General features: G+C 39.0%; 1 protein-coding gene across 1 annotated transcript in view; it reads right to left on the reverse strand.

Annotated features, from left to right (window-relative positions):
• gli2a (GLI family zinc finger 2a) overlaps positions 1-25324 on the reverse strand; it is an 82030-nt gene that overhangs the window by 14033 nt on the left and 42673 nt on the right. Inside the window, exons 3-7 of the mRNA XM_077617559.1 lie at positions 22355-22460; positions 16259-16464; positions 14573-14779; positions 4665-4866; positions 2442-2640 (exon numbers count right to left, since the gene is read on the reverse strand). Coding sequence (XP_077473685.1) covers positions 2442-2640; positions 4665-4866; positions 14573-14779; positions 16259-16464; positions 22355-22460 — 920 coding nt within the window. The remainder of the gene's footprint in view (positions 1-2441; positions 2641-4664; positions 4867-14572; positions 14780-16258; positions 16465-22354; positions 22461-25324) is intronic.

The raw sequence follows: 25324 nt of genomic DNA on the forward strand, positions 1-25324 counted from the left end.
CGTGAATGTTTACAGAAGGAGTTACAGCAATCCCTCGAATATCGCGGTTATTGTAGCCGCGATAAACGAAAAACAGCGAAGTAGGATTACCCCCATTCTAACTACCACAATACATGTTTTCGCGCCTATACAGAAATACAATTACAAGTACAATTATCAAAGTGTATATTTATTAAATATTCTAGCTTTAAGCATGTCAAAAGACTGTAATGCATTAATATCTAAATATAATATATATTTAAAAATGTAATTACCCTATTTTCACGACTATAAGGCGCACTAAAAAGTCTTAAATTTTCTCCAAAATAGACAGGGCGCCTTATAATGTGTAAGCTCCAAAGCCTGACTGAGAGCACTTCTTGCCAACACGCTTCTTATATAGAGACAAGGCGGACGTGGGTGGGGTCAGACGCTAAAGGCACGCCCCTACCAGGTACCCGTAATAGTGTGGACATGTGTTTATTGCAAAACAATTTCGGTTTGGTTTCTAAGGCCCCCCGAAAATGAATAATACAAATAGACACGCTTATGAAGCTCAGTTCAAAATTCAAGCCGTCAATTATGCAGGGGAACATGGGAATAGAGCAACCGCGAGGGAATTTTAGATCAACGAATCCATGGTTAGCAAATGGAGGAAGCAGGAGAACGAGCTTCGCCAAGTCAAGAAGAAGAAAAAGCTGAGTTGATTTGCGCGTGCCCATCTCGCAGCAGCGGTGAAAAACCAAGTCACGAAAATGAACTCTGAGCTTGCCGTCATTCCCGGAGGCTTAACTAAAGAACTCCAACCGCTGGACATCGGCATCAACCGGGCGTTCAAAGCAAAGTTGCGAGCGGCATGGGAACAATGGATGATAGGTGGCGAACACAGCTTTACGAAGGGTGGCAAGCAGCGCCGGGCTAGTTACGCCACTACTTGCGAATGGATTGTGTCCGCTTGGACGAACGTGTCTGCTTGCACTGCTGTTCAAGCTTTTGCCAAAGCCGGCATCATTTCTGTAGAGCCACATGGCAATGTGAGTGACTCTGACAACGAAGAGAGGGAACCCGGCGTTTTTGATGAATCATTTGGACAATTGTTCAATTCGGACACAGAAAATGAGGACTTTGATGGATTTGTGGGTGATGATTGATCAAAAAACGTGAGTACATTGTAAAATGGCTAAATAAAGTACAACCGAACTCAGTTTTGCTTTGGTAGCCTTTGTGTTTTTAGCATGTGTCTGTATGTTTAAGATGGTGTATGTTTAAGCTGGTGTGTGTTTTGCCATGCCTGGCTGCATGTTTTGGTGCGGTGCGTCTTGTGTGTGTCAAATACAGAAATAGCACTCGTTACTGACACTGCGCCTTTAAATGCGGTGTGCCACATAGTCGTGAAAATACGGTACTTTAAATACTGTACTCAGTGAAAATAGTTCCTCTCCGCTTGATTTAAATAAAATAAATAAAAAAAACAGGTAAATTGGAGTTTTAGTCCAAGTCCTTTGTCTTCTTGGGCCATGGTTTCATTGTCCGCGATATTTGGGGGATTAGTGTACTCGCCTGACTAAACGAATCTGTCAAAAAATAGGCTTTGTTCTTATTTTTTAAACCATGAAGACAGTCGGCTTGTGGATCAAGGCTGGTTTTTCCATGAAGCCAGCCAGCAACATCCCCACACATGCGATGCGTGTGAAGCCTGGATTTTTCAGTGTGTTTTTTTTAAATAAAAAATGTCCGGCATCATCTTACAAAAAAACGTATCGCTGCCTGTTCCGGGGCTGACCTCGCTTGTCTTGGGATCATCGGCCGACGTCGTGGGCACGTCCCGCCGAAGCTCTGGCCAACGCCTCAAGCACGGGCCGCCGAATCGTCGGCCGACGCCACGAGCACGGGCCGCCAAAGCCCCGGCCAACGCCGCAGGCATGGGCCGTCGAATCGTCGGCCCACTGGTCGGGAAATTAAACTTCCACTGCAGCGTCCATCGCCCAGGCCCAGGGCTTGCATTTCTAAAAAAAATCTCCCTTCGCTGATTCTCTGCCGTCCAATTCGAGGAGCAAGTTTTATTTTCAAATAAGCACTACGGCATAAGGCCATAAGGTTGCACGGGGCTCACATTTCTGATAACAATCTACCCGCACACCGGCTCCCGGCCGCTAAGAAAGCTCTATTTTCGGATAAAAATGTCCTCTGCCTTCCCCCATTTTCCTAGTGGCAAACGGAAGAGAGGGGAGTGGCTTCCGCTTGTGAGTTTCAGCGTGGATTTTCACGTTTATGAACTTTTTTTCCAGAAGGAAATCTGCGAAGTAGTGAATCCGCGAAAGTTGAAGCTGCAATATTTGACACCGTCTGTGTCCTATGATACACCGGCATTATCAATCAAAAATTGAACTATTTCACAAACAGTGCTGCTTCGTCAATATCATAAATCATAGATTTAGGTTCATTAGTGAATCTAATCTCACCTGATTAGCTTCTGAGTTGGTGCTGTTATGGGAGGTAGACATAGGCGGAGTGGCCAGGGACTGTTGGCGAGCAGAGAATGAGGACGGTGGTGGTTGAATGAGAGGGGGAGTGTGGCCAAAGGCATTCAGACCCCTCTGCTGAGACAACAACTGTTGATATGCCACCGGGTTAATGGGATGAGGGAAGCTGAATGAAGGGCTGGGTAGAGAGCAGAAGAAATGTTATTACTTCACAGGAAAAGAGAAACACAATTTGGTGCTTACACAACATTGTAATTGCCAAAATTAAAGATGTTCTTGGTACATGAGCATCACCGTCCATGATCCAAAATTGATTGCGCACATTTTGGCGCTTCTGTGACTTGGGCTAGTCTAGTCTAGTCTACACCAACACATTCTTCATATTGTACAGGCACTCGAGGTAATATTGGTACGATGTGGCAAAGCGACGCTCCTATTAACCCCTCACTCTGGGGCATGACTGTAAATAGCAGTGCATGATGTTACCTATGCTGTATTGCCAAATTTGAGTGTGTCAAAAATGAGCCATGACACTGTAAGGATAAAAACAACTTAATTTTGGCTATATCAAAACTGTTCTATTTTTTCATGATTTCCATTTGAAGAAGAAAAAAAACACCAGCTATTTCCAATACCAGCTTTTTTTTTCCTCTGTGTGGAAATTATTCCATAACAGGATGCTGCAAACTTTTACACTGTTGTCCGATTCACTTTTTTTAATAGAGAACACACGAAGGTGGCACCTAATGACAAGCAGGGGGCTAATTAGATTTTAATATTTTTCTAGAAGAAAGAAATTGTGATGTTTCACAAGATTGAAAACCCTGATGACCAGATCCAATGTGGCGACAGTATTTGCTCCGTGTCTCCTACCTCCTCCCAGCAAGGCAGAGCTGTCTGAAGGGCACTTTGCGCTGCAAATTCATGTCCTGCGCACTTTCATTAACCCCTCACTCTGGGGCATGACTGTAAATAGCAGTGCATGATGTTACCTATGCTGTATTGCCAAATTTGAGTGTGTCAAAAATGAGCCATGACACTGTAAGGATAAAAACAACTTAATTTTGGCTCAATGCTTCCAAGTCCAAATTGGTATTTTGTTTGGGAATGTCTCAGAGTCTAGGTGATGAAATAAGAGGCTGAGAATTTACAGTACGCTGCATTACGCTGAGAGTAATCTCTCCACAGTCTGTGATAATTTGTGATGCCATGGCGTCTATGTTTGCTGAAGTCTAGATGCATTTGACTACCAAGCATAGCACTTCCCTCAGTCAAAGCTGAATGGTGATGCTGAATTTTTTTCCAGTAGGACGTGATACGTATCCACAATTCTAAAGTTACCAAAAAATGGTTCAGTGACCATGGTGTGACCATGCTAGATTGGTCAGCAAATTTGCCTGGCCTGCACCCCAAAGAAAATCTGTGTGCTATTGTCGTGGAGAGGATGAGAGAAATCAGAGCCAACAATGGTGATCGCTTCAAGGTATTTTTTAAAAGCAACCTGATCCACCATTTCGCAGGGCCACAGGTTGATCACAACCATGTCAATGTGCAATGATGCAGCAATTCATGCAAAAGTAGGCCGGGGAAAGTATTGAAAGTATACAATTAACGTCATTATTATTAATCCTTATCTCTTAGAAAAAAAGATTAAAGAATATGAATCTGTGTGATTAATTCTTAAGATTAACAGTTTCTGATTCTGAAACTACCAACACATTTTAAAAAAATGTGAAAAATGGTGATATTACTCTTTTTTATAGGTATGCCTGTTCATGATACAGAGCTGCCAACCACTCTGGAATTTCAGGAGTTTACCCAAAAATGCAAGGCAAACTCCGGGACTCCGGACAACATCCCTAAACTCCGGAAATCCCCAAAATGTGTCACTTAAATGTTTTGGGAAGCAAGCATTTCAGAAAAGTACCAAATTTCCAATTTAAATGCCTCGAAATTCACACCATTGCTAAGGCTTCCGCCATCTTGATTCAACTGCACTGTAAACCGGAAGAAAAGAGTAACAAGAGTGCATTGTGAATCATCCAAGTTACAAGTTCTGACGAATGATTCGTCTTCAGCGCATATCGATTTAGCGTGAATCGCATTCACTCCGGACAAACTCCGAAAATGTGACAAGGGTACTCCTGAAATGGGGTCGACGGAGTTTGGCAGCTCTGATGATATATAATTGCTCATTTCTACCTGATTCCTCCAACTGAAAGATGCCCATATGAGCTGCTGGCAGCTGAACTAGAACGGGAGTTGTTGATGTAGGCAACCAGGGAGTTGGGCGAGGTACGGATCATGGTCTGCAGGTCAATGCTGGCATCTGATAGTGGAGAGATGGATAGCGCTCTCTTCCTGCTCATTCGGGGTGTCATTCGAGGACTGGAGAAACGTGAAACTGCATGTAAAACAGAAAAGCCAAAACATTACGTAATTTTCATCGTTACATGCATTCTTGTAGATGCAATGAAAATATTAGCACAGTTCCATACACTAATTCTTGTTTTAAACTAAAGATTGTAGAACCAAAAGTTTACCTTGGATGAAAAAAATCTTTAGACACTCTCATGGAGGTCACATCAATGCTAGACTACACTATCGCTGGGATCTCTTACTTGCACAAACAGCTCTTCTGTTTAACATTTGCATCCTTTTATGCATAATGAACACCCACTAATCATTCCCAGTAATTACCATGATAACAATCTTCAAAGTTACATGGAGACAATTTAAACAAATTGATCACAGAATACCATTATAAAGTGCAAGCCTGACTCAGAAAGATTATTTACGTATGTAAAGTAGTAAACTGGTTGTATGCAACTAGAATCTGGACCATCTCACAAATGGCACAGAAAGTTTTTTTTCTCCCATACAGTAATTCCTCGATTATCGCGGTTAATGTAGATGCATCATTTATGATGAAAAAAAGAAGAAAACTGTGCAATCGTCGTTAGATCGCTTCTTTCGGCCAGTTTCTAATACATAAATCTCTCTCTCTCTATACAGTACTGTACATATTCTCTCCATTTTATTAAATGTTTTTTTCAGTACAAACCAATGCGTGTTACTTATACAAGCCTTAAACATACAAATGCACTTATATAAACCTTCAATATACTTATATAGGCCTTAAACATAAATTATAATACAAAACATAGCACTCAATCAACTTACAAACAAATTCAACTTATGAACAATCTCTCGGAACCTAACTAATATATATTTACTTCAGTCCTGAGTCCTAGTAGCAAGCTGCGGACGGGGAGTGGCTTCTGCTTGCGAGTTTCACCGTGGATTTTACTTTGAAAATTATATATATATTTAATTACTTCAGTGCTGAGTTGTAGTAGCAAGCGGAGGACAGGGGAGTGGCTTCCGCTTGCGAGTTTCAGCGTGGATTTTCAAATTTTTATGAACTTAAATTTTTTTTTAACTTTACTAAAAATTCTCGATGCAGTGAAGCTGCGATATTCGAGGGATTACTGTACATATTAAGAGTATCTCACCCTTGCTAATCTATGCAGTTTACATGATCAAGACCTGCCAACCAACCCCTTTTTCTAGACAAGTCCCTTGTTTGGATCAACAGCTGTTGATTCATAGTGTGAGAGGATAGAAAGCAGAACTAGTTGTTTGCAAGCACATGTAATTAGGTCTTGCAGCACATTATTAGAGGTGCGAGAGGCAGGAAGCTCTTAATGGGCATATCACAACTCACCTAAGCGTATGCAGCGACCTGACAAACACAGTTTCCACACCTCAACTCCTGTCAATATATAGCAATGACTGAGAGTAGCCGGTGGCCCTCAAAGCACTTTCAGCCAAATGAATCCTGGCACCATAATTACTATGCCAGACAGTTGGCCATAAACCTGGGTCTTACTCCCAAAACTATTATGTTTGGATGTGGTTGTCATAAACTAAAGACATATGTACGATGTTAAAAGGCCTGTGAAATACAAAAGCAGATTTGAGGATAAATGCTAAAATGTCAACTTTAAACATGGCTATATAGAATGTGCCTATCCTTCTTACAAGCAGTGTTTCTTTGTAATGCCAAGTATTATAGCATTGCCAAGAGTTTTAATGGTTACATATGTGTATTGCAGTTTTACGTACCTGCTGAAACACTAAATCCCATTGTCTAAATTAAATTAATTAAAACACTCTTTTGGCCAAACCTTTAACACTATTCAGGTGCTTTGAATCAAATTGCAAACCTAGTTACTCTTTTCAGTTTTTTTTGTAAGACCTGAAACACATTTTCATTCCCAGTTATGTAGCACATTGTAATAAGCGTGTGATTAAAATATTACGGAGACTCCCAAAAAGCGGGCAACTCTGTCTCCATGATGCCATATAGAGTAACATTTTTTGGGGGGAGAAATTAATGATTTTGGTGCAAAAAAATCACCCTGTACTATTGTCAAGAAGCAACAATTTCACCATAAAGACCAATTTCAAAGTTCATACAAGGCTGTTTTTTAATGGGGAAGTTGGGATCATTAAAATTAAGCGAAGGTCTATGAAAAATTGTTGTTTTGACACGATCAAGGCAGCACAATTCACTTTTCTGAGCGAGTATACAATATAATTTTATTACCATATAACTATCACATCTTTTTTCCTTCAAATTTCAAACTTCTGTGAATTAGTAAATAAATTACTCTCCCCGTTATTCAATTATGAAAGGAACTGTGTTACCCTACTTTATAAGAAAAGAGAATTTAAATATGATGATTTTAAAAAGACTTTTTGTTAATCCTTACACTATGATAAGTAATGAATAATAAAACATGCAGAAATTTTGACAGGCGTCTTTATTTTTATAAATTTGCCTTCAAACCAAAAGTTGTAGTGCAATATGAAATAATCAACCGAAGACATCGTCACCATTGGCAAGCAGACTATTTTCAGCCTCACAAAAAGAAATGATGTAAATTTACCTCACATGGCCATTTAAAAAATGTATTTCAAAAAGTTGCATGAACTTAACCCATTTTAACCCAACTTTTAGAATTTTGCAATGCTTTCCATAAAATTTACATAAAATGGCAAAACTCCTTGAGACTGTCCTCAAATAGGGAGAGTGGGTTAAAATGGGCAAAGGAAGATTTTTATAAGGCTGCTGTTTGTGCACTTAAGTACTTAAGAGGCTTTAGAAAAAAAGAAAGAAAATGACAGTGAGACTTCACTTGGATCTTTTAGTGGGTTGGCTCGGTGTTGTCCAGCATCCTATAATCGCTCGTTTTCGCTGTGTTTTAGTCTTTTTGCTTTCATGCTCTGTGTTAGCAGTTCTATTGCTAACCATGCTAAAACAGCTTTTCCTTACCATCTTCTACTTGAACGTTGGTCTGGAACTGGCGTTCACGTTGCATCATCTTTGCGGTGTTCGGGTGGTATAATTGCAGTTTAAATATATTTAAATTTATTAAAAGTTTTTATTATTATTATTGTTGACAAAACTTCTCTGACGATAATTAACGTTATTGTTTTATCACCCAGGTCTAGGTGCAAGTTTCATGAAATGTGTTTTAGCAATTTGAAAAAAATGGTCATAATCCCTTTTATAACGCAGGAAATGGGTTTTGCAGTCTGGAAAACGGGTAACCTGGCGCCTTAGCCTCGCCCATTTGGGCCCTTGCCTATATCAAAGCAATCTTCTCCATCTTCTAACACTTTCTTCAAACTATGCCCCAACCCTTGTGAAGGCTTTCTGGCTCTAGCAATCAAGCCACATGCTATTCTTTACACTGAATAAATGAAGATTAGTTTCCAACTGAGGTGTTGTGCCATCGGATGTTATTGTTCAAAACTAACATGGAATAAATTGTCACTCTTTAGGAATGAGTATTTTAGAAGTGGTGACTATACTTGAAAGGGTGAATGGGTTCCGGCATGGAGTGGGAAAACAGATGTGCAGGCCATGTTTGTTAAGATATGTGCACTCATACTAAATTGCGTTTTGCGTGTGTGCGTGCACTTGTGTGTGTGTGTGCGTGTAACAATCCACCGTCTGGTGGAGATACTGATCCCAAATTTACAGCGAGTGCTCACTTGTGTGCACTGATTTATTCAAGAAAAACAAAAGTAGTAGTTATGCCAGTACGGTTAGTTTATCAGTAACAAGGAATCTAAAAATAATAGCCATATTACATTGAGCATAGAAGTAACTTAACTATAATTACTTCTACAGGTAAGTGGATCGAAAACTTTCACTGTAAAATCTGTAAAATTGGTGTTCTAAGTGGATTTGCTCAAGTAAAGTAATCAAATTTCACATAGGTACAACAATTAAATGAGACAATATAATTCAGAGTTACTTTGAAACAAAAGAAATTTAAAAACACAAAAATAATTACAAATAAACAGCCCATTAAATTTTTCATCTTGCGTTTTAAATCAAGTAGTTAGTAAATTTACTTTTTAAATCAAGTACAGTAATACCTCGACATATGAGTGCCCCAACATACGAGGAATTTGGAATAAGAGTAAAATTCCGAGCAAATATTTACCTTAAGATACGAGACAAATTTTGAGATACGACCATTTGAGACAGCTAGTTGGCCAAGCCGCGAGAGGCTGCTTTATGATTTCACCGCACTGTCTCTCTCTCCGCATCTCTCTCGTACAAAGATCTCTATGAGCACTGCGCGGAGCGTTGCATTTTTTCAATTTTTTCCCATAAAGTCAGTGCAGAATTAAGGGAAACACAATGGATCAAAGCAAGCCGGTGCAATGAAGGGTAGTGCTAAGAAAAGGCGTATGATGACAATCGATATTAAGCACGAAATAATCGAAAAACCTGAGTAGTATACGCATGATGAGCTGGCTCATCAATACGTATGGAGAAGCAGGAAGTCTGCCTCGAAAGCCACGGTGGAATACATTAACCTCTTTGCCTGGGTTATTGCACAATAAGTTTTAAATTTAGTGTAACGTAAGATTAAACCACAAGTGTGTGTGTATCGGAATCTAAGTTCAATTCAGTTCAGTTAAATTGAAAGTTTATGTTACGTTACGAGCACATCCGTCAAGTGACTCTCTTGCTCTCTCTTTCCCCCATCCACGAACTTGGACATTTCGTCGACGGACACTTCGTCGCCGGACGTTTCGTCCCCGGACGGTTCATCAAACGGACGCTTTGTTGCCGGACAGTTCGTCGACCGGACACTTCGTCGACGGACAATTCGTCGCCGGACAGTTCGCCTAACCTAAACCACTAACCTTAACCACTATTAAAGAAGACAAAGGAAATTCACATATAAAAGAAAATAAAACAGCAAAAACTCGCTCGACAACACAAACACATTAACATTTGGGCGTGTGCAAGTACTAAATGTGCTCGTCTCCAAACACACTATCACGAAACGGTTCCTACGTTGAGCGCTCCACGTTTGGAAAGACCCCCAAAAGAATCAACGTGAAATTCACAGATGGGAGTTTTTCTTTTTCTTTATTAAAGAAAATAAAACAGCAAAAACTCGCTCGACAACACAAACACATTAACATTTGGGCGTGTGCAAGTACTAAATGTGCTCGTCTCTAAACACACTACGCACAAAACGGACCACATTTAGTACTTGCACACGGCCAAATGTTAATGTTTGTGTTGTCGAGCGAGTTTTTGCTGTTTTATTTTCTTTAATAAAGAATGTGAATTTCCTTTGTCTTCTTTTTAATACAATTTTTGATAAAATAATTTTATTTATTGCCTTTTATTTAAAAAAAATCGTTTGCGAGTCCGGTGACGAATTGTCCGTCGACTAAATGTCCGGCGACAATATGTCTGTTCGACGAACTGTCCGGCGACGAAGCGTCTGTTCGACAAACCGTCCGGGGACGAAGCGTGTCTGTCTGTCGACGAAATGTCCGGTCACGGTTCTCCCCGGGCTTGCGTGGGTTTTCTTCTAGTTCTCCGGTTTCCTCCAACATCCCCGAAACATTTGGTAGGCTGGTTGAACACTCTAACTTATCCCTTGATACGAGTGTAAGCATGAATTGTTATCGTCTCCTTGTGCCCTGCAATTGGCTGGCCACCAATTCAGGGTGTCTGGAGCCCGTAATCTGTTTAGATGGGCTCCAGCTCCCCCCACGACCCTTGTTAGGATAAACGGTACGGAAAATGAATAAATGATTACGTGAAAATGACAAACAAACTTATATGCTCATAATAATATCCTACCCCATTTTAGGTGATCCAAACAGTGTTTTATGACTGAAATGTAGGATTAGTGATTCTTTTACAATATAGTGGTCAAGATTGTTCTTTGCTGCAGAGCTGGTAAGTATTTGGCCTTAAACAGTGCGTAGTCTTTGGCTTGTCCCCCTTGACCTTGACATAAATAAATAAAACCTCATCACACTCCCCCTCTGAGGTGAACAGAACCTGCTCTACATTAGACCAACACCCCTCCCAGACTTCTTGAATTGATGCCAGCAGGACTCAAGGCCTCCACATCTACCACCAGCCAACCCCCAGAGAGGGGAAAATACATGTTTTCTTTCTTAAATTTTACTAATACTAACACTGTGATTTTCTAATAGAAAAGGAACTTGTATCAGGTCCTATATGAGGCTATTAAAAAAGCTGTTGTTGTGATTAACATTTTACGCATAAACTCACACTCATGCATATAGTCAAGTGTTTGTGTATATGTAGTCTTAAGTAAAAGTCCCACCTCTCAATCATCTCACCACCACTTGGTTACACACAACTATCTTGCTCACCCGAACTGATGCATCAACAGAGAAATCCCTCTTTCCGACATTTACCTTGGCAGCTGCTTTTGTCCTGGGAACCTCAACACTTTTCAAAATGCCAACCTGATATTTTTCTGCCCAACCTTCTCCTAACAGCCGCTTTTTAGAACTTTGATTCTGAATGTCTCCCATTGTAAAATATGTGCAGTAATCCCTCAATTATCGCGGTTAATGTAGACCAGACATGGCCGCGATAAACAAAAAAAACGCAAAGTAGGGTGACCCCTATTTAAAAAATATATATATATGTATATATATATATATATATATATATATATATATATATATATATATATATATATATATATATGTGTGTGTATATATATCTGTGTGTATATATATCTGTGTATATATATATATGTGTATATATATATATATATATAACTTCGGTGTTGAGTCCTAGTAGCAAGCGGAGGACAGGGGAGTGGCTTCCGCTTGCGAGTTTCAGCATGGATTTTCAAATTTTTGTGAACTTACAAAAAATGTAATTAACAAAAAAAACATTACCCAGAAAAAAACCGCACTGTAGTGAAACCACGATAGTTGAAGCCGCAATATTCGAGGGATTACAGTAAATGTCCTTGTATTTGTTTTGTTTTGGCTATGGTTGCATTTGTGACCTGTTTTTATACTACCTACACATTATTCATTCATTCGTTCATCTTTTGTACTGCACATCCTCGTAAGGGTTGCGGGGGATACTGGAGCCTCTCCCAGCTGACTACACCCTGGACTGGTCGCCAGTCAGTCGTAGGCCACACTACATTAATTTTAAGAAACAGTGCCTCTATAAATCGTAGAAATTTTAAGATCACTAATTGTAGATATTCAAATCATTTAAAGGAAAACAGCTAGTATAAATGATCACATAAAATACTTTCTCAAAGTACTTTAAGGTATTTTATGGAAGTTTTTCAAACTTTGATAATGAAGAAAATGTGTCCACACAAAGAAAAGAAACCACCTATGAGGGCAGCCATCAGTTACATGCACACTCGGCCATCCGTGGACTCTAATGAACTCAAAAACGAAACGAGTGTAAGAAGCCAATAAAAATATATAGTTTCTGTACCTGTTTAATCCATTGCTATCTTTCTCTTTTATCCAAATGAGACACAGACAAAACTCATAGGGTCCTCATGTACAGCGTGGACCCATTTCCAACTTAAAGCATTATTTAAAATCGTCCTATTCGTACCACCGAAGCGAAACAATAAAAAAAAGATCACTGAATCATGGTTACGGCTTAAATGCGCACAAGACTAACAGCAATTTTCACCAGTAGATGTTGGCAAATTAACATTTACTATTTGTTGGTTATTTTATTTGTACCACTGAAGCTAAACAATATGGTGTACTGAAACTCATAAAGTGATTTTTCGAGCTAAATCAGTGTACAAAACGACTATTGAAATGATCGCTTGCATATAATCAGTGTTAATGCTCTATATTGGTAAAATTGGGTATGACTGACATCAGTAGGAAAAGCGGGCAATTTGGGATACTCACATAAAACTGTAATGGCCTTTAAACTACCGTATTTTCTCGCATATAAGCCGTATTTGTCACAAAAAACTGATGACTGAATCCAGGTTTGCTATATTCCTTTTTACCAGTAGATGTAGGCAAATAAACATTTAATATTTGTTTGTTATTTTCTGTTTTGCAGTAAGAAAACAATCATTACTGGATGAAAACTGTTTTTTTCTGTATGTAGCCAGATTAAATTTTTGTACCTATAGTTTTTTTTTCTGAAAATCCGCATGCGAATGAATATTTTGCTTTTCCATGTTCCCCCTCTGATAATGACTTCCTTTTTGAATTCGTCCACGTGCAGGCAACATCCTTTTGGAATGTGCAATCAAGCAGACGATCCTTTGGATTCATACAGTATCTCAGAAATACCACGTGCAATGATTTTTCTTAAGATTTTCTTTTCAAAGTAACACATTTGTACTCCCTATTAAATCGATGAATATGGAGGTGAAAATTGTGAATCAGGGGGCGGCTTATATGCGCGAAATGGTAAAATTCAACGTTTTTAAGGCAATTTTAAGGGGATGGCATGTACGCGAGGTAGGCTTATATGCGAGAAAATACGGTATGTCTGACCCCACTAATGATGGTCACTTGGAGGGAAATACTGGCTTTAATGTATATTTTAATACACCTTAAAAGATAACAAAAGAAAAAAAAGTAATTTTCATTTATCAAATGAGATTATTTCCGCTGGGATGCACATGATAAAGGTGTTAAATGATAAATGAAATTGTAAACAGGTTTTCATTTATGTATTTTTTTCAACAGAGGATGAAAAATAAACATTAAAAAGCAGCATTTTTCTAACACTACATATACTATCCAAGCGGGCATCGTTCGATATCTTTTAGGATGAAGAGATCACATGGGTGGCTGCATTATAATATAATAAATGGAGTAAATAAGTCTATAGCCATGTAAGACAATCTGTTTTTTGTAAAAGTCCAATCAAAGGTCTTGAAATTCACTCTCTTTTAACAGTGTGAGTAGAAACTCTTTGATAAGCCAATTTTGGGGTCACTCAGGCCTCCTACCTTTTGCAGTGGGTCTACCGAATGTTACTGTCTATATGAAGTAATTTCTTTACTGTGGTTTAATCTAGGTTGCCATCCAAAGCAAACAAACTAAGTGATGAAGCACATATTTACCACCTTAGCCACTACTCGTCTTCTCTTACACCGGCAGTAAAATAAGGTCTTTGATTCAGGCTGAGGCTGCCAGCACAGGCCGTTAGATGGCTGCCTGGGTCTATGTGGGCCCTGTGTACTGTCAAGGCTGCAACGCACGCACTTTCATGCAAGTACAAGGCCAAATATTGACCACATCGTGAACACAAAATACAAATTGCTGGGTTGGTGACAGTCAGAATATAGTGGGGGAAGGGGTGTTCAATTTAATAGTTTCTCAAAAGAATTACACTGTTGTGGTTGATGTAATTTTTGTGCTCTTTGGTTTAACGATCAATTTATGGTCCGTGTGCATCAATGTTTGTTCATTGGAGCTTGCACAAAAACGTTAAATTTACCATGAACTATTGGTAGTTTAGTGGACAGAATTATTTTGTTAAAAAAAAGAAAATTGGACAATCATATATGGTTTACTGTCAAATTGCCAGCAAGCTCCTATAAAAGAAAAAAATCCAAATGTTGTTGTTTTACAGTAGGGCAACCTTGCCTCACAGTTCCTAGATCGAGGTTCCAACTTTACTGTATGGAGTTTGTATGCTATCTCTGTGCTTACATGGGATTTTCCCGGGTACTCCCCCATACCAAAGTAGTAGTGTGTTAACTTGTTCTTACCATCCACTGGATTGATGTAATCTGGTAAATGAGCCGCTGCCGCCGCTGCTGCTGCAGCAGCTGCAACACCACCCTGCATTAAAAGGTCGCCATAAGGGTTCCGCTGGCTGGCACTGGCCATCAAATGGTAGTATTCTGTTGGGTTCGCCCCTGGTGGTGGTGGTGGAAGAGTGAATAGACCTCGTTCTTTTAAGTGTTCATGGGTAACTGCGAAAGAAATAGGAAACAGAAAATCAATGTAAGGGCTGCTGGATTGACGTTTTGAGTTATACAGTGAGTTTGGTAATTTTTGATTTTCATGGAATGATTGGTATCAAATACATGTAAAATACCTTAGAATACTGAAATGTATTGTTGTGAATATATTTTTGTTGCCTCAATCGGTTCCTATATTGACCACAACAAGCTTATCACCAGGAAGACTGTTTAGGCACGTTATTAGGCAATCACGTGCTTTAACCCTAGAATTAACCCCCTATTTCAGAAGCGTGAAAGGTAACCCTTTTCATGCCCTGTATCTAACAGTTGAGTGTATGTATAGTACTGTATGTGTTTCATTTATGTACTTTGAGTCATTTGAAGCATAATTTGCCATACTGAAAGTGTTGAAAGGAAAAAAAAATTTTTGGTACGTACTGAAAAATTGTAAAAAAAAATTCTGTCTCCCATACAGATTGTAGACACCCGGTCAGCCCAGGTTACCGTATTAGGGTTAAACATTCCAGAACAATTCTTTTTTTTTTAAATCTGAATGTAGGTTTAAGTTTTGGAGAAATTTAATATTTCATTAATGTTATGTTCATTTTTTGTAAGTTTGTACAACCCTAACAACTCCAATTCTAAGTAAGTCTTAACATTACAAATGTTTTTTTTTAAATAAAATTGCCTCAATGGGAAAATTTTGCCCCATAATAAATTTTAAAAAAAGCTAAGAAGCACAAAATCTCAGAAAAAAATTCAGACACCCACCAAAATGTTAATACACTTCCTGTCTTTTATTTTGAAATTGGCATGGTAGAGTTGCTCTCCCAACACCGCGTGGGCCCATCATTGGCTGCATGATGTTAGTCATAAAGGAAATTTATTAGTGTTATGTGAGTTTTTTGAGTGTGCTTGAAGCATTGTTTTTGCCAAACGTTTGTCTCCTTCTCTCTCACCTACACCCTTGTCCTTAAACAACAATAGAATACTATACATGTCCTTGTAATTTATATTAATGGCTTGACAAATAATTGTATTGTGTTTGTACTTTTTTGTGTTTCCCACATATTTCATACAAACTTTGTATACTTTAATCATTTTTTAAAGTGTTTAGTTTGTAGGACTTGGGACAATGGAAAATGTGTTAAATTAACATTTCAGTCAAGTTTGCTTCTTTCATGTATAAAAAATGATGTCATTATATTTTTGTAAAAACAAGCACGTTAGGTACAGTGTTTTAGTTCTACAGTTCAAAAATGTGTTGCTTCATAATGTAACTAAAAACATCTGTCAGATGTACAACATCAAAAATTGTGCTTCCCATTGTAATTGTGTGACATAAGATGTCCTACAAATGCACGATGGGGTCCTATCGAAAGCGGGGTGAGTGTTGGTTTTGATTGAAATCAATTTCTGCAAAATGTGCCTTAATATTTTTGTCATATAATATTACAGAAATATCACAGAGGACTCAACTTATCTCACCTTCGGCAGGGCTCAGTCCTCGTGCTGCAGAGATCATGGAGAGTGTGGGGCTTCCATGCACTGATCTCAGGTAATGTTCCATGTGGGGGCTGACGTAGGGATGTGGAGGGCTGAAAGGAGACTCACCCGGCCCAGTCTGTGCATGAGGTGATAGACGAATCAAGGAGATATCTGAGATTACTGGACTGCCACTAAGGCCTGGAGCTCTGTGGGGAGATGAATCACACAGCCTATTTTGGTTACCATTTTCACAGCTTTTTTATTTTGTTTTTCCATTTCAACAGCGCTCTCCGATAAAAACATGTTTAGTTGTCATTAAAAGTTATCAACAATAGGAATAAAAGGGTTCAAACTAAGATTTTATGCAGTCTTAGAGCAACGGTAACGAACGATTTCCACATTCAGCACCGTAGAAAGAGGAGCCTGACTTGGCACGCTACATTGATTGTTCTATATTGCTGCAACGAGTATATTTACTTATATCAATCTAGGCAAGCTCTAATTGAAGCCTTTTTAATGGTACGAACCTTCAAAATGTAGGATCTAATTGGATGGCTTGTCTAGTCACACTTGCGCAAACATTGTTTTTCTGCTTTTCGTGGCATACTTTGCGTATTTCTCTGTGTACACGTTGCACTCGAACATTATATTTAACCAGATATTCTCTACCTGGCCATGTATCTTGCCTCATTTTCCTGATTAACGCGGTAATCAGATGGTCGCGAAGTGGTTTTTGTATGATAAATCATTGAATCAGAGCTGTATGGTGAAGCAATTGACTCGTGTTAACCAGAATGCCCTGAATGACAGTCTTGAACCTTTGCTCCAGGACCACTCCCAGACAGTATACCTTCTTTGTAATCATAGAAACACACCTCCTGATCAGCTTATCCAGACAGTTCCTGTCTCTCAGGGTCATTCTTTCGTCCCTAAAAGGGAACCCCCAAAAAACTGCGCTGGCTACTACAGACTGAAAAATAAGATGTGCTGCATGTCCCTGCTCAGAACCAGACCCCTAAGTCTCCTCAAGAATTGGAGCCTGGTATATCTACATCTTTTCTTGAAATACATATACCGTAATTACTCGAATATAACACGCAGGTTTTTGCAAAATAATTAATTCCAATAGTTGGGGGTGCGTGTTATAATCAAAAACTAATTTTTTTTTTTTTTTGTGTTTTTTTTTTTTGTGTCTTGTTACATGGCCCTTAGCCTGGTGCTTTTTCTTGCCAAATAAATTGAATTGAAATTGAATTGAATAAAATAAATTACAAATTTTCGATCGAAAAAAGCATTGTCAAACTCACTTTGACGCACGGATTTTACGTCATCTCGTAGAGCCGACGCACGGATTTTACGTCATCTCGTGAAGCCGAGACCACCACTGCCCCCCTCTAGCCTCGTACCCGTCTCAGTTCACCCTCTCTCAGTTCAGTGTTATAATCAATAACTAAAATAAATTACAAATTTTCGATCGAAAAAAGCATTGTCAAACTCACTTTGACGCACGGATTTTACGTCATCTCGTAAAGCCAATCGGATGATGTGTTGTGGGAGGAAGAGGAAGTGGATGAAGGAAGCGTGGACGTTGATAGGATTCTCAACGAAGAGATGTATGAGAGGACAGACAAAGAGAGAGAGGAACTTTTCATTTGAAGGATTCTAATGAATAAATTTGTTTGAACAAAACAATCGTGAAACGAAGAAAAAAAGGTAAGATTTCTGATTTTCGTCAGCGGGAAATTTTAGGTGCGCACTATATTCGAGTACTGCGTTTTTCCAGATTTTTTTGGCCCAAAGTTATACCTGCGTGTTATTTTCGAGTGCGCGTTATATTCGAGTAATTACGGTATGGCTTTTGGACATTGCCTTTTCTCACTCATTGTTGATATTGTTAAAACAACATGAGCATCAAGGGAGGGGAAGAAATCTACAACTCCTGTATGCCAAGCAAAATGCTTTGGTAACTAGATTATAAAAAAAAGAAAAGTACTATTACAGTAAAATACTGGACACTGAATGTGCTATAATCTTTAAAAAAAAGAGTATAGAAGGGAAAACCGTAAAATACATGTGACTGTCACAATGAAATTTCCCGAATACGGGATGAATAAAGTTATCCAATCCAAAATAGCCATCATGTTTCATTGGTTCTTTGGTCTAACTTAGGTGCGAGCAGCAAGGGATTGATTCCCACTCAGTGGCAGTGTAATTGTGAGTGCAAATTGTTGTGTGTCTCTATGTATTTCCTTTGACTGAGTAGTGACCACTCTAGGGTATAGTCCAACTTTTGACAAAAGTCAGCTCCAGGACAGGGAGAATAAGTGGGGTTAAAGATGAATGAATAAATACATGTGAAAAAGGTTGGTAACTGTAGATTTTATGGCATATATTTGTAGATAAAAAAAATCTAAATCATGGTAGTATAAATTTAATGCAGATGGTTTTTATCCTGTATTGAAGATGTGAGCCCGCCGCATCATTTTGTGTGGGCCGGGAAAGTAAATCATGAGTGCCGACTTTCTGTTTTAGAATCAAATTAAAATGAAGAGTATAGATGTATATTACATTTCCTGATTTCGCCCCTTTTAAATCAATAATTGTAATTTTTTAATCCATTTTTTCTGTGTTTTTAGTTCAAAAATCATTTTGTAAAATCTAAAAATATATTAAAAAAGCTAAAATAAACACTGTTTTAGATCTATAAAAAAAACTGAATATTCAGGGCTTTTAATCCAGTTCTTTTAATCCGTTTATAAAAAGTCTATCTAAGTTTATCTAAAATGGTCCGGCCCACATGAAATCGAGTTGACGTTAACACGGCCCGCGAACCAACCCGAGTCTGACACCCCTGTTCTAACCAATCTACTAACCTAACCCTACCCCAGACCAGTTGGTAGAAGCGGTGTATTTCTAGAAGTTTAGAAAAACGTGGTTTCCTGAGAGGTTAAAAATGCATTGACAGCTGAAGCTAGACTGTGCTGTTTGCACAGCAATCAGCACACCTGACTCCCACAGTGACAACGTGGGTTTATTCTCTAGTAAAAAAAAGGGGAACGCACAAAAGGTAGCACTGTGACGTCACTACCAATAAACGTAATTCTTCTATCCAAATCACTCAACTCTTCAGCTGCCGTACTCAGACTCTCATCGACCCATCCCTGGTCAGACACCAACCAGCATCAACAAAGCCCTCCCCACTTCAGGCTGGGCCAATGAACCAAGAGTCTTGGCTCTTGTTCCATTTCCAGTAAACGTCTGCAGACTGCCGGCCTTGTCTAAGAGCCAACTTTCTGCCATCGGTCCCAGTCTTCCACTACAAACAACTAAAAGGAGCCTTCTGTCTTGAATGAGAGGGGAGAGGTGAGAAGAAACTTTCACCCCATAAACAAAAACACACGTCCTTTGGTCCAAATCAAAGCTGTATACATATACTGTAATTTCAACACTACCTCCTCAGACCTGAGCTTGGTTGTTTCACTTAAGGGTTGAAGTCCTTTCTGTTTCAAGGCAGTTTCATAATAACTAGTCAGCCGTAGGGCACACAGAGATAGACAACCATTCGCGCTTATAATCATATCACCACCAAGTGGGAATCGATCTCATACTTGCCTGCACCGAACTCAGACGAGTGAACCACTACACAATCAGGTGGCCTTAGCTGTACATGATCAATGTATTTTTCTATTAACAATATTATTCAATGACACGGTCAAGTAAGGGCCACTGACACCGAGATCAGTGAGGGACAATGTTGTATCAGTCCACACGACTAAGCAATGTTGCTGCTTAAACAAATGCATCCTCCAAATTTGGAAACAACTTTCCATAACCAAACTTGAGTTTATCACTCATAAGACATAAATTGAGTAGAAGACATTTACAACTGCCTGTTAGCCGGTTTTAAATAATAGTCCTGTCTGGTATGAGCCATTATTGAAGCTTTGTTGATCCACCCTTCCTGACAAGATGTTACTTGAAGACTGTGAAAATTCCTGAGGCTTCCTGTGAATGAATGGGCAGCAGTTTGAGGAACTCAGAGGCCTTGCAAAGCAGGATTCTCTAAATCAGTAGCTGCCATTTTTAGGAACATCCACCATACCGCCAAACAATTCCACACACACAAATAACTTAACAATAGACATGAATATGCCATTTAAAAATCGAAATTCTTTCAAAAATTGGAAGAGAGTGAGGGAAGCAGCTGACATATTGAGAGAGCGCAGCACCGCGAGTGAGAGTAATCTTGTTTGTCATGCTTTGAACACGATAATTGCTATTGGTCTTTGACATTCATATAATCCTATGCTCAGGTGTTCCATTGTTAAAATTTAGCTGTGAGTAAAATGTCATTTGGACATGGCACAGCTTGTTGGGCCAATAAATAATGAGTACGAGCATACCAGTGTGCATACGCATGTGCATTCCTCGGGAGTGTGATTCCGTGGCATTGGATGCAGGCAGGCGCGGGCTCGATTCCCGATGGTGGTGGTATGATTAGGAGTGATTGGTCGTTTGTCTCTCTGTGTCCCCTATGGCTGACTGGCGACCAGTCTAGGGTGTAGTCAACTGGGTTAGGCTCCAGCAACCCTGCAACCCTTTCGAGGATGCGCAGTATGGAAGATGAATGAATAAAAGAGTTTACTCGTGAATCTTCTCATTTTGCTTGTTATACCCAATCCCTATTCATCTATTATTATAGGATGGTTTACGCCTACTACTGACTGCCTTCACTGTGATGTGGATAAGGGTATCAATTAAAAATATAATAATTAGGCAGGTTTCTGAAATTAAGTTCCAACCTTTGAAGTTTTAAAGGATACAAAGTGTTGGACAGCAAATCTGGCTTTAGGAGGAATGTTGAAATATTTAGTCCCTACATGATGCCCTCAATTCTGTGTTTAGCCAAGCGGCAACTTCGGTAACAAAACAGCAGGTAATGGAGTCATCTTGCTTAACCACAACTCAGAAACAGTCGCCTAAGGCCCTCATTATTATGGATGCCAATGTAATGTTTTTGATCTCTGATAGGAACAAGAATCTATTAACCTCAAAGCAGCCGACAGCTGTTGAAGTCTATGACCAAGTGCCATGCACCTCTTGCCCTTTGTAGCACGTTATAGTCATATTTGACACTCAGAAGAACAGCTGGATTAAGGTGATAATAGGGTGTTTTCTGTATAAAAGGCATTACATTAACAAAACAAAACAAGTACACTTAGTTTTGTTTTAATGCATAACGTAAGAAGGCCCCATACAATAGAATAGCTCAGAAAATAACTATAGACTCAATTTAGATTATACAAAAGTCTCGAGTTAAAATTTGCTAAGCATCAGTGACAGGGAGTTTAGCACAAATATTATTCTTAAAAATATACCAGAAAGTTTGACATTAGCCTGCGTAATCGGGAAAGTTGATCATTTTTACCTCTTGATTAAAAGACAAGAAATTAATTCAAATAGACAGTCCACAAAATGCCCAAAAATAAATGTATTCTAATGTCATTGGTGGTTTAGTAAATGCTGGAACATCGGATTTTTTAAAACTGCATTTGCATATTTTGATTTTATATAAAGATCTGGCCACATGGAGAAACACAGAAATTTGTGGATTTTTTCTGTTGAAACTGTCGAATTTTAAGTCAGAGGGGTTTAAACAATCAATTAAGTTGTCATCATTAGATATTCAATTGGCTGGCCATGAATTAATTAAATTGCTATACCTCGGGGGATGATGCGATGTATCCATCACGGCAGAATGCCAAATTATGAGTCCGAAATTATCACTTATTTGGGTCTTTTGCCGGGAAAACCTAATGGAGAAGCACTACCAATTTCGTCATACGCAGTTTCTGGGTATAATGACAATTAGGCTTTTTGTCGAGTTTGTTGTCCAGTAAAAATAAACCCCAAAACAGACAAGCAGATGCTCTATTTTTTTCATAATGGCTTCCGAACCCCCCTTTTCACGTCTATTCTGCTTCAGGAAAAGTTTTACTATAAAACCCTGCAATTCTCATGTTTTACTACTTCTCATTGCATATAGTATGTAGCTTTCATCTAATAGGGAGTATAGATACTGTTGAATAAACTTACCCATGCATAGCGTGCAACGGGTGAGGCTCATAATGGTACCGTCCCTCATGGTGTCTCATGTCGATTGGGATGGGTGTGTGAAATGTCGGGAAGATATGGTGAACACCTGTAAATTAACACAAAATACATCATTATGACAGCAAAAAAACTGAACGCAAAAAAGCAAACCTCTATAATAAGAACCTCACAATTTCAGCATGAGTTCCAAGGGAATGAGTTCACCACAGTATGAGATCTGACTACTGTTTTACGGTTCCTGTAACTGGTAAGTAATGTGTACCCTCTACACTTCTGGTGCCTTAGGCCTGAACAACTCTAGTTAATTAATGCCTTTTTGTATCCAATAATACCAACACATATTTTACACAGCAATGAAAGTGTTTTTATGCGTGAGACAACAACTGCACAAACACCATTTCCTGCTATAAAATGATCTGTTGGATTATGGGAATGCTCATTACAACAGCACACAGCTGACGCTCATTAATGGGCATTATAACAGCTGCAGTGAAAGAAATTCTATTCTTTAAACTTCACTTGAAATAGATAGCTAGTAAAAAAAATCATACATTGAGATAATTTTATCATGTTTTTCTTATCTCGTGTACATGGTACAACCACCCATTTAATATGAAGAATTTATCAGTGTGTAAAAGAAGCATTTTATACTATAAGGCAAAACTAAAAGACCCAATTTTCTGTGCGCCTTATAATCCCTCAAATATCACAGATAATGTAGACCAGACATGGCCGCGATAATCGGAAAAAACGCGAAGTAACATCACCCCTATTATTACTACCATACGACATGTATGAGTAGGAAAGGACGTTGGAACTGAGTTTGTTTTTGTCAGTGTAGCTGACCACGGTCTGTGCCGAGCAAACTAAGTATCATGCAAAATAAAAAGTACAAATATCAGTGTCTTCATCAAAATGCTAGAAGACACCACCCAGCTGTCTTACCCGTCCAGATAGCTCTAATTTCAGATAAGAGCAACGGTGTCAACACTTAGAGGAAAATGCAGCTTGCACTCTGCTCCTTCGCGACGTCCTGCCATTTTACCCACCCAGAGAGCTCTATTTTCGGATAAGAGTGACGCCGTCTCCCTGGTGCCCTCCATTTTTCTTCTTCGGCGCAGAGTTGAGTGGCGGCCCCTTGTCTTCTGCTTGTGCGTTTCAACGCGAATTTTGACATTTTTTAAAACATTTTTGATTTGGATACTTAATATAACATAATAGACTGAAGCCGTGAAGTGGTGAAGGATGACAGTATAATTATGATTGCTATCGGACATCTATCGCTCCTAAGCTGTTCGCCTTACATCTGCGGAAACTCAGCGTTGTCTTTACTACTTGTCGAAGTTTATTTTCCAGCTCCATCCTCTTGCAAACCATGGATTTATTTATGTTTTCCAGGTTTTTCCACGTAGCAGGTCACAGTTTAAACTGTGTCTCATAAGGTAATGTCTTTGCAGGTGCCATTTTGGGGGGGTCAAACCAATATTGTTTTCCAAAATGCATATTGAAATACGTTCCTATTGGTACATGCTCTTTTCTTGCATCTTTCATGTCAGGCCTTTTCCTGTATATAGAAGTAGCTTGTCGGCAAGAAATACACCCAGACAGTCAAGCGATCAGGGTCATACAGTGATGTCTACAGGATTTTTAATTTAGTGCATACACAGGATCATTGTAGAGAAAATTTTAGACTTTTAAGTGCGCCTATAAGCGTGAAAATACGGTACATGAAAATATTGACCAGTCAGCAGGCCTTTGTATCTTTGAATGTTCGCAAGTCGGATGATCGTAAATTGGGAACCTATGTATATGAATTTTTTTTTAAGAGAGGCCATTTAATGAGTGTGCATCACTCGTGTGCCTTATAGTGTATAGACGCTAAACTCCAGTAAATACTAAGATTTAGAAATTATTATCGGTGCTTAAAGTGTAAAACATCACCTTATGTGTATATACAACTTACATTTCACACCCTCAATCACACATGGAGAATTTGGATAGTCCAATCAGCCTATCATGGGTTGTCTTTCACCATTAAATTATTGTCTATAATAGGTTTACACTTCAATTAAATAAACCACAAACCTCGTAATGTTAATTCCCTCTCTCTTACACTTGGTTTTGGGGTCAGAAGGTCAAAGACCCTGTGTTTCTATCTTTGATCTTTCTCACTGGATGACAGCCAGAGGTTCTTGTATGTGAGACACTCAACCAATGCCGAGTCAACAAGTGTACAGAGCCAAGAGAGGCACCTAATAAATTAATTCATGCAAATAAAAGGAAAGAAAAGGGGAGTGAGCCTGGTTTGGGACCAGACGTTTGGACACTCTGTGAACAACAGTGAATAATTTGCATGGCCTGTCACATCTTTGGTGGAGAGTGTACGAAGGGTCCAAGACAAGAGGTTACACTATTTCAACACACTTGAAGTGGTATGGGACGTACTACAGCTGACTTTGTCTTCGAGAATATCAGTAGTTGGTGCCAACAGTTTTTAGAGTTACTACTTCAATTACACTAGGGGATGAAATTAGGCAGATGAGAATGGGAGACTCAGTGGCAAATCCTGATGGAATGTATGAGACTGCACATTTACGAGAAACCACAAGGTCCTCAACAATAGGATTTGACACCCAAGGTGTCATCAGTACATTTATGACTGCGTAGTACAAAACTGTCATTAGACAAACTTTTCAAATTGCAACTCCAAAAATATCAGTCAATTAATTTAATTCCATTTCCATGTCACTTTAAAGATCAAACTTATGTCCCTCTGTCCAGGCCTTTTGAGATTTGTTAATTGTGGCAAACACTGTGTTCCTCATCTTCTTCTTTTCAATTTGCATCCAAAAGCACTGTCTGAATCTTGCACTGAAGACAATGCCAACATACTCACCCTGTTTACACAGAGACACTCCAATTAAGACAACATGAAACGCCCTGTTCCAAATT

Source organism: Stigmatopora argus, chromosome 13, assembly GCF_051989625.1.
Source record: "Stigmatopora argus isolate UIUO_Sarg chromosome 13, RoL_Sarg_1.0, whole genome shotgun sequence".
In the NCBI taxonomy this organism is placed as follows: Eukaryota; Metazoa; Chordata; class Actinopteri; order Syngnathiformes; family Syngnathidae; genus Stigmatopora; species Stigmatopora argus.